This window comes from Salvelinus sp. IW2-2015, unplaced genomic scaffold, assembly GCF_002910315.2.
Source record: "Salvelinus sp. IW2-2015 unplaced genomic scaffold, ASM291031v2 Un_scaffold928, whole genome shotgun sequence".
Classification (NCBI taxonomy): Eukaryota; Metazoa; Chordata; class Actinopteri; order Salmoniformes; family Salmonidae; genus Salvelinus; species Salvelinus sp. IW2-2015.
In genome coordinates, this window is record NW_019942652.1 from 208,554 (window position 1) to 219,251 (window position 10,698).

At 42.2% G+C, this 10,698-nt stretch overlaps 2 protein-coding genes across 2 annotated transcripts in view; both read right to left on the reverse strand.

Moving 5' to 3' along the window:
- Window positions 1-5,356, reverse strand: part of LOC112069197 (protein sidekick-2-like) — an 87,996-nt gene extending 82,640 nt beyond the window's left edge. Inside the window, 4 exon segments of the mRNA XM_024136491.2 lie at window positions 2,666-2,857; window positions 2,963-3,061; window positions 3,691-3,886; window positions 5,274-5,356. Coding sequence (XP_023992259.2) covers window positions 2,666-2,857; window positions 2,963-3,061; window positions 3,691-3,847 — 448 coding nt within the window. The 5' untranslated portion in view covers window positions 3,848-3,886; window positions 5,274-5,356.
- Window positions 4,755-10,698, reverse strand: part of LOC139024056 (protein sidekick-2-like) — a 56,915-nt gene continuing 50,971 nt past the window's right edge. The window contains exons 8-11 of the mRNA XM_070438447.1: window positions 7,166-7,306; window positions 6,474-6,655; window positions 5,274-5,389; window positions 4,755-4,766 (exon numbers count right to left, since the gene is read on the reverse strand). Coding sequence (XP_070294548.1) covers window positions 4,755-4,766; window positions 5,274-5,389; window positions 6,474-6,655; window positions 7,166-7,306 — 451 coding nt within the window. The remainder of the gene's footprint in view (window positions 4,767-5,273; window positions 5,390-6,473; window positions 6,656-7,165; window positions 7,307-10,698) is intronic.

The following is a 10,698-nucleotide window of genomic DNA, read 5'->3' on the forward strand; positions in this document are numbered from 1 at the left end:
GAGACTGTTTAATGCCAAAAATAAGGGGTTAAATAAATGTACAAAACAATAATAAATGTTTCCTGATCTTTTTTATATCTCTCACTTCAGAACAAACTTCCTTAAGATTTTTGGGGGGACTATCTGTTMTTMTCCCCCCCCCCCCCCCSATTTAGACAGGGCTTGGACTCTTATGGGTTAAAGTTGTGGGTTAAAGTTTAATTTATGGGTTAAAGTAGACTACAGGGAAATCTATTACTTTGTGACAGTGCAGCCTTGTGGTCTAAAATGGATACTGCACTGGTGATGAGCCAATGCTGTTGAGTAGCAGTATCTCGCTCTCATGGAAGTTTCACTTCACTCAACTCGAAGTTCTGAGATAAGATAAAACAAAACGTTTTAGATCAGCGGGGGATCTTGGAAAAAGCTCTTACATAGAGATAGCCCTATACATAGTATGCCAATTCATGATAAACATTTACATTAGGATATTGTATTTTTATTTAAGTTKTGAAAAAATTAAAAATACAATATCCTAATTTAAATGTTTACCAATAATATTATGAAGTTGGCATACTCTTTATAGGGATAAAAAAAAACAGCCAAATGAATAGCAATTGCCTTTCATCTCACTTTTTACATTATGGATGSCTTATTCTCTGCAAATCCTGCTGGAGAAAAAGCTTAATATGACAAAGAGTCTGTTCAAGTATGTGTGTATGTGAGTGCGGTATTCCAGGAGCTTCCAACACGCAGCCGGAATCAGCAGAGTGCGGTTCCCGCATCGGACTCAAACACATAAAGAGGAACATCTTCATCGTGGACTACGATGGACCGCTAAGATTAGTTTGAGGTAACTCACGATCAAATGATTGTGGATCACAAGCTGCTACACAAGTACAGTTATTTGCCTGTAAGTTACCGTACAGTGTAGCCTACATTGGGAAAAAAACTCCTGTTGTTTTTACGGTAACTTACTGGCAGCCAGTTACCTGTAAGTTACTGAGTGAAAACGTTTGGGAACTCCTGCCCTAGGGTACTCAGTGGAGGCTGCTGAGGGGAGAATGGCTCATAATAATGGCTGGAACGGAGCGAATGGAATGGCATCAAACACCTGGAAACCCGATTTTTGATGTATTTGATAACATTGCATTTATTCTGCTCAAGTCATTACCACAAGACCATCCTCCCCAATTAAGGTGCCACCAACCTCCTGTGAGGGTACTATATAGTGAAAGGGGCCATCTCTTCAAGTTAATGTAGTGGGTCTATTGGCACATAGACTATATACCTGGAATAGTAAAAGCATCACATTTAAAGCTGAAATATATCACTTTTTGAGCGACCTGAGAAAAACCACATAGAAATGTGAGTTATAGATATGTAATTCCCATTGAAAGCAAGTTTAAAAGAGGTAGATCTGTTCTATGTGCACTATTTCTATGCTTTCCTGTTATAAAGTTTCGTTGTTGCGTCTTTTACTTTTGGTTTAAAACYTCAGCTTCAAACAGCTGAAAATGTTGGTTATGGAAAATATATTTCACAGCGGTTTAGATGGTACAATGATTCTTTACACTATACTTTCTTGTTTTGTCACATAAACTGAAATTAGGTGATTTATTAGAGTTTTACCAACATGGAAATGGCTGAATGATTTGAAATAACTGTCCAGTGTTTACATATTTTTGTGAAATATTACCTATAATTAATTACAATATGAGTGAAATAGCTTTCCTTCAACAAATTGTAATTGAGTATGTTAAAAAACTACTTTTCTGATATGGAATTGTGTGGGCTTATACCAGTCATAAAACATATTAATGGGAGTAGACCGCTGATTGGCCAGCTCATTCTCTTCAGGAGGATGACATCATCCTCTATGAGGAAATAGCAAGCATTTTTTAAACGGTCTGTTTGAGATAGAAGTTTGAGGTGGYGTTTTGAAGTGTTTATACTTTGTCCACAAATACGAGTATWGGACGAATCAACYACATTATATGGGAATGAGTGAACAGAATATTAACTTTTAAAGGTGACATTTTCAATGAACAGTTAGGATACTTTAAATCATTAGCATGACTGGTTATACAGACCAAAGCTCAGAGTGTGAGATCTCTAAGGTGGGGATGTAGAGCTAAAGCCATAGACTGTATCTTTTTACAGTAAAAGAGTTGAAGTAATCACCATTCTGGAAAAATAACCATAACTCTATACTGTACAAACTGTAACCCTCGATAGAATGGGTATTTTTACTTGACAGCTCTGAAAGACATACTGTATAGTGTCTGGGGGAGCCACAGGTGCAGTAATAATGTACTGGAGGTCTTGTATTTCTACTACTACACCTGTTACGTGTTTTAATAGGAAATTGTGAACTGGAATTATCCTAAATGTCTCGATGGGCTCTTACTTTTGAGCCATGTGTCATTACTGACCTGGAGCTACACACCAGGGACTGAGCCATGCCCAGTACTGACCTGGAGCTACACACAGGGACTGAGCCATGCCCGGTACTGACCGGGACTACACACCAGACTGAGCCATGTCCAGTACTGACCTGGAGCACACACCAGGGACTGAGCCATTGTCCCGGTACTGACCTGGAGCTACACACCAGGGACTGAGCCATGTCCCGGTACTGACCTGGAGCTACACACCAGGGACTGAGCCATGTGTCGGTACTGACCTGGAGGTACCCCAGAAGAGATTGTGGAGGAGGACAGTTTTCCCTGGCCCTTGGAGGTCATGCTGGCCACCTCGATGGTGTAGGTGGTGAGGGCGGTCAGCCCCGTGACGCGGTACTCCAGGGTTACATTGGGGAGGTAGTGGGTCACCCGTGTGTTGGTGCGGTTAAACTCCTCCCATGAGATACGGTACCCTGGAACAGAGAATCAATCAAATTCATCAATCAATGGTGTACCTGCGTGGTACTTTTGCGTGGTGTAGCTTTTGCGTGGTGTACTTTTACTTTTGCGTGGTGTACCTGTGAGGACTCCGTTCTTCTCTTCAGGTTCTCTCCAGCTCACTTTGAGAGACGTGTCGAGGATATCTGTGAAGCTCAGGTCACCCACTGCCCCAGGAGCTAAAGAGGAGGGCACAGTGGTTATTGTTTATTTTACCTTTATTTAACTAGGCAGGTCAGTTAAGAACAAATTCAGGTTTTCAATGATAGCCTAGGGACAGTGGGAAAACTGCCTTGTTCAGGGGCAGAACAACAGATTTTTACCTTGTCAGCTKGGGGATTCAATCTTGCAACCTTTCGGTTACTAGTCCAATGCTCTAACCACTAGGCTACCCTGCCACCCCATTATCATGATGATAATTATAACACAATGAAGTCCATGGATGTCAATAGCATACATGATTATATTCTGTAGATGTATTTTAATATATTAGGCTTTTTTTAAATTGCCCGTTGAACAGTCATTACAGCTCCTAAAATAGGCAAAATTTGGCTTTTACTTGGAAGATTGTGTAATTACAAGTAAAAGCCTAGTACAGTATGGCCAACCCTTTATCTCTTGAGAAAATGTGTCCCAATTAAATGTAAATGTGTGCAAAACCCTAATTGTAGCCTACGTATTCATTAGGACTGTAGAACTAGGCTGATACTATGCATTAATAATACATCTGACCCAGTGGGCATGTTTCAGTATGATTGGCCATGTCCACTAAACAGTGAGTGTGTGTGTGTGCGCATGTTGAACTCACTGTCTTCATGTGTCCTCAGGCCGTTAGCGGGGCTGCGGGGGCCGTCTCCCGGCGTAGTGAAACACAGCACAGAGCTGTAGTACTCTGTGAACTTCTTCAGCCCCGTCACATAGCCCACATGCACACTGTCCTGGAAGTTAGGTCTCACTGTAACCATGGTGACCTCCTCTTCCTGACCTGGCTCCCATGCCAACAGCTAGCAGAATGGTTAATGGGAACAGAGAAGGAAGAACGTGAGATCAAACTAGAAATAAAAACTAAATGGTAGAACATCTAATAGGACTGACTGGTTTTCTGACATTTTGGATGGGAACCAAACAGCACCAAATATCAAATAAAACATTATTTGCCCACAATTTCCCCCAGAAATAGAACTGTTTACTCTCCAAGTCTAATAATTTTCAAATGTTTTGTTTAAACCAACTCTTCTCCCTTGCATGTGCTGGTGACCTGCTCTGTGGTGTCATTTGGCATCATAACTGCCATATGAATAGTTAGTGCCAGTGTCGACATGTTCTGCCAGTGAGTAAGCACTGGAAGGCGGGGCTGGAATGAGTCCACAGAGAGAGAGGATGAAAAAAGAGAGCTTTTAATTGTGGTGTATAGCAGGTCTAATGTATAGGGACTGCATACACATCAGAATGAGAGAGTGGCCAATTAGGTGTTTAGATGATTGCTACCATTGGCAAATCTGTTGGGTCTGTTTCTATATTGGTTCCCAGGCTGTGAGTAGAGTTTGTCTCTGGGAAAGAGAGTGTGGAGTTGGCACGCGGTGAGGTGGGTGTGTAAGCTGAATGTGGAATATATGGATGTCCCCTCTGCTTCCGTCACACTCGCTCACTCACTCGCTCACTCACTCCCTCACTCACTCGCTCACTCACTCGCTCACTCACTCGCTCACTAGCTCTCGCTTACTCACTCTCCCACTCACTCGCTCACTCACTCGCTCACTCGCTCTCGCTTACTCACTCTCCCAGTAACCTCTCTCTCGGGACAGCCCCTGCAGTCAGAGAGAGTTTACAGTGACTGCTAAGATGTCCTGATAAGTGGGGCCAGAGTCATTCTCATGAACTCTTCTGAGAGAAATACAGTCATCACATCACACAGACTACATAATCAAGTTCTAGTACAGCTGATTCGAAGCAGTCATTCTCCATACATCTCATTCTAAGCCCATAAAGTACATATTTAAATGACAGCTGACATTCTTAAACCATCTTCTCTGACAGTGTGAGCTGGAGAGATTGATCAAACGACTTCCAGATCTAGTTAGCCACAAGATAGATAGTTGGTCAAATGCTCCAAAAATGAAGGTCAAAGAAACAAATGACAAATCAGAATCCATCTTTCACAATGTTTGGTAGTGGCATATCTGTTTCCCCTTGTGACACAGTATGAGGCGTACCAGCCTATCATCCAGTCAATCGATTGTACTGCCCCTAATGACAGGCTGCCTAGTGTCTCTGAGACTGCCCATAATGACAGGGTGACTGGTGTCTCTAACCTTGCAGCCATAGTTCTATCACCCATTAGAGTGTACTGCCATTAGTGACAAAATGACTGGTGTCTAGGATGTCCCTCACCTTGTATCCCTGGTTGATCCCGTTGATGAACTGAGGGTTAGGGGCGGCCCAGGTGATACGGATGGTCGTGGAGTTGACGGCCTCCACCTGAACTTTACTGGGGGCTATAGTCGGCACTGCGGAAGATAAGAGGAGAAGAGAGAATCAGAGAGAGAGAGAGAGAAGAGAGAGAAGAGAGAGAGAGAGAGAGAGAGAAGAGAGAGAGAGAGAGAGAGAGAAGAAAGAGAGAGGAGAAGGAGAGAGAGAGAGAGAGGAAGAGAGAGAGAGAGAGAGAAGAGAGAGAGAGAGAGAAGAGAGAGAGAGAGAGAGGAGAGAGAAGAGGAGAGGAGAGAGAGAGAGAGAGAGAGAGAGAGAAGAGAGAGAGAGAAGAGAGAGAGAGAGAGAGAGAGAGAGAGAGAGAGAGAGAGGAGAGAGAGAGAGAGAGAGGAGAAACAGGATACAACCAAACGAAACACTTTTCAGATTGGACAGCCTTGGCTAGGTATTGATTCTGCAGGGCAGGGGCCACCATCTTCACTCTCTTCTTTTTCTTCTCCTATCTTGAGGCTCAGGACGTATTACACCACTGTGGCTTTACTGCTCTCAGTTTCCAGCTGCAGGCTCAAACTTGAAATCTACAGCCAAGGTAGTGTAATGTACTATTCAGACCTTACAGACGATTCAATAGGAATGCATACCTCTATTCAGCAAGGATTACATTTATTCAGCAATATTTCAATACCATTTGGCACGGATGCTAACTCAAMGTTTTTGCTCCAGTGCTGACTGCGCTGCCTTCTGCATCAAGAAAATATCCTTGTTGAACATCATTCTTATATCCTCCAAATGGGCATGATGCTTGACAAGTTCATTTATGTGTCAACTCATGAAATAGGTATTTAAAGTAACTTCTCCACAGGTAAAATCCTTTCCATTCAATTTCCTTCCAATGTCATCTAAGTATTTATCTGACTGACAAGCATAATGAGCAATGAGCAGAGACTTTTACAGCTCACATCTGACTGACAAGCATAAGGGCCAATGAGCAGAGACTATTCCAGCTCACATCTGACTGACAAGCATTAGAGACAATGAGCAGAGAATATTCCAGCTCACATCTGCACTGACAAGCATCAGGGAAAATGAGCAGAGACTATTCCAGTTAACATCTGACTGACAAGCATAAGGGAAAATGAGCAGCGAGGATCCAGGATCACTCACCTCCCTGCAGCGTCCACTCAGTGACCTTGTGGCTGAAGGTTCCTAGCCCCGCCCTGTTGTAGGCTGCCACCTCTATCTCGTAGTTGGTCCAGATGATCAGGTCCTCCAGGAGAATGTTGGTAACGTCTGGTTTGGAGATGTTCTTACTCTGGTAGTCCACCGGAAGACCTGTTAGACGATACCTGAGAAGAGACAGTGCTGTCTAGTCTGAGACGATTGTAGCTACAAGGCCATCCAGGGTGACAAAATTGAGCAAAAACTGATTCTTAGTTGGAGAACAAGACATTCAACTCTTGCGTTTTTGTATCATGGTCCCTGAGACACAGTGCCAGAGTGTGTTAAGGCCAGTAGAGGGAGACAGAGCAGTAGTCTACAGCACTTGCCAGAGTGAGCAAATGACGATGACGACAGAGTGATTGGAATATCTACAGAATGCCTGTCAACTTATTCTACACCATGACACAACCAGCTACAAACCTACTYCAAACTGAGTGTATCCCTACTGATAAACTGCCAGAGCTACAAGGGTAACTCCTGAAATTCTTCTTTCMCTCAGCTAGTGGTTTTACTTCATTTTGAACATGAGCTCTTATGTTATGTGCTTCCATGTAGCATAACAACTCTCCTCCTTGATTCAGAGAACCAGGGAGGGTTATAGCAGCCAACCAATCCTGTTATCCCATGGTTCTCACCGGACGCTGTAGCCCCTGAGAACCCCGTTCTGGTGGCTCTCTGGTGGGGGCTGCCACTGGATCATGATGGACTGGTTGGTGCGGCCGCTGGCGATCACATTCTGGGGAGGGGCACTGGGAGGTTCCTCTGGTAGAGATACACTGCAGAGAGGAGAGAGAGCAGAGAAAGTTTGGAAGGATAGAGTGTTGTTTATTTTTCTGTCKGAAGAGAAGACAATGCAGCGTGTTGATTAATCTGTAGACAGGRTCTGTCACTTCTTTCTCTCCCATAACCTGTCTCATGACCTCTTGCTCTTTTCAATAATCACCACGATGTCATGAGAATGGCGCTGGAATGTATAGCGGCCATTTGACGGGCAGTTTTGTGATTTTCCGCCCATAGATGGTCTGCCTGTTAAAGCACCACCTGGACTGGACACAGCTAGACAAACTGTCTTTTTGACAAGATCAGGGAGTTTTGCGACTAGAAGGCTATGGACATCACATGCCCTGCACCAAAGTCAAGGGCAGGACAGAAACAGGCTCTCTGAATATAGATTTCCTTGTTCATGTGTGGTTCGGACAGACCAGTCATCAGCACTATCTGCAGTGCCTCTATTCACATGACTCTCTCCTAACACACACGTCATACGTTGCCGCTACTATTTGTATTGTATCCTGCTGCTCAGCCACTTTACCCCTGATTGTATGCATATAACTACCTCGTCTATCACTGATATCGTTATTGATATTGTTCTTGTACATAGTTATTTATATTGACACTATCTATTTCTGATATTGCTACTATGCAAGTAACCATTTGGCTGTACGATTTACACCTTCTGTAGAGACCATCCACTTAGCAAAATATTGATTTRATAATGAATATTGATATGTGTGGTTGTAACATGATTTTGTGACATACCACAACAATATAATTTGACCGTATCAAGTGTCCACCACATAAATATATGGCGCATGTGTAACGGATGTGAAATGGCTAGCTAGTTAGCGGTGGTGCGCGCTAATAGCGTTTCAATCGGTTACGTCACTCGCTTTGAGACCTTGAAGTAGTGGTTCCCCTTGCTCTGCAAGGGCCGCGGCTTTTGTGTAGTGATGGGTAACGATGCTTCGTGGGTGACTGTTGTTGATGTGTGCAGAGGGTCCCTGGTTCGCGCCCGTGTCGGGGCGAGGGAACGGTCTAAAGTTAAACTGTTACACATGCATCTGTTTATGTTCTGCACATGTGCACCTCACTCAGGTTTCAACTCAGGTTGCATGGCCTTTAGGCTAGGGTCTATTTTTCTCCACTTCCTGTCTGACTTACGTGCCCAAAGTAAACTGCCTGTTACTCAGGCCCAGAAGCCGGGATATGCATATAATTGGTACCATTTAATAGAAAACACTATGGCGTTAGTAGAAATGTTAAAATAATGTATGAGACTATAACACAATTGATATGGTAGGAGAAAATCCAAAGAAAAACCAATCAGAATAATTTTTTTGAGAGATCCCATGCTCTTCAATGGAAAAAATATGGGTCATATGAGATACCAGCTCCCAGATTGCAATTCCTATGGCTTTCACTACATGTCAATAGTCTTTGTTCAAGGTTTCAGGCTTGTTTCTTCTCAAACGAGGAAGAATTTTGAGTGTTGGTACTGGCAGTCAGAGTTGGAAATCTGTCAGTGTGCGCGCAATGAAGAGGACGCGCACTTGCTAATTTTGCTTTTCAATTGAACATACTTCTTTCCGTATGAAATATTACAGTTTAATTACATTTTAGGGTACCTGAGGATTGATTAGAAACGTATTTTGACTTGTTTTAACAAAGTTTAGCGGTAGCTTTTTGGATTCCTTTCTCTGCATGTTGAACGAGTCGATTAACTCAAATCGATTGCGCCAACTAAACAGACTTTTTGGAATATAAAGAAGGAATTTATCTAACAAAACGAACATGCATGTTGTAGCTGGGAATCTTGGGATTGCAAATCAAAGGAAGATTTTTTTAAAGTAAGTGAATATTTAATCGCTATTTGTGATTTTATGAAGCCTGTGCTGGTTGAAAAATATTTTGATGTGGGGCGCCATCCTCAAACAATCGCATGGCATGCTTTCGCTGTAAAGCCTATTGTAAATCGGACAATGCAGTTAGATTAACAATAATTTAAGCTTTTAACCGATATAAGACACTTGTATGAACCTAGATGTTTAATATCCATGATTTTTATCATTATTTATTTGAAACCTAGATGTTTTAAACCTCTTATGGCTCAAAATGAGCAGTAAGTATAAGCAGTGGAATGAGGTGGCCATTTCAAACGGCTCGTACTCAATTCTTGCTCGTACAATATGCATATTATTTATTACCTTTGGATAGAAACACCTTTAGTTTCTAAAACAGGTTTAATTATTTCTCTAAGTGAAACATACTCTTTTACAGCCCATTTTCTGTAAAAAGTGACTTTTCCAAGAAGCTATGTCTCTCTTCAAGATACTCTCTATAAAAGGCCTTGGCACTTAGGACTGTACCAACACGTCACACATCTTCCCTGGTTGTCATGCGGAAGTGAGAGAAAAAATGACTTGATTATCTCTGTCAGGACTGAACAGAACCTCTTGAGTGATAAGTGCGCACTTTATATTTTTTTTGGGCGCGAAGTAGGAACTGGACTCCGCTCCTGGAAAACACTCGTTATAGGTGAATATGACCTCCAGCTTCGATTTTCTTTGATACATGTCACAATCTATCCTAAAGTATGTTTTTTGAATATACTTTAATTATATTATTGAAATTTATTCTGGACTTTAGACGTGATGCGACGCAAGAATTTGTCAAGACGGAGAGGTTAGCACGGCATGGCCAGTGTGCCATGCTAATTCAACAGGGACATCGTTCGTTCTAGGTCCAAATGAACACGGTTCTGAACAAAGGACCCTTTGGAGAACATTCTGATGGAAAATCAACAAAGATAAGGACCCAATTTGGATGCTTTTTCATATATCTGTCGAACTGTGCTATCGCTAGCGTTTGACTAGAATCAATGCTGCTGTGTGTTAGCTATTGTAGTAAGCTAATATAACGATATATTGTGTTTTCGCTGTGTAAACACTTCAGAAATCTGAAATATTGTCTGTGTATCACAATCTTTCTCTTTCATTAGCTATCCACCATATATTTTCTGAAATCTTTTCTGATGTGAAATTAGTAGTTGACGTTGGTGTCTGTTCTCTGGCTACTGCCGTGCGATTTCTGACTGTAGCTATGATGGTGGCTAAGATGGTAGCAGTAATGTAAAACTGATTTATAGCTAATATTTAACTTTTCGACAAAACATAGATTTATTGTGTAACATGTTATAGGACTGTCATCTGAGGGAGTTTTTTCTAGGTTATTTAGGTTAGTTCTAGTTAGTTAGGTTGGCTTGCATGCTAGCTGCATGCTAGCTGCATGCTACCGGTGTGTGAAAAATATCTGTCTCTCTTTTTGTATTGGTGGTGAGCTAACATGAATATATGTGGTGTTTTCGCTGTAAAACATTTAAAGAATCTGA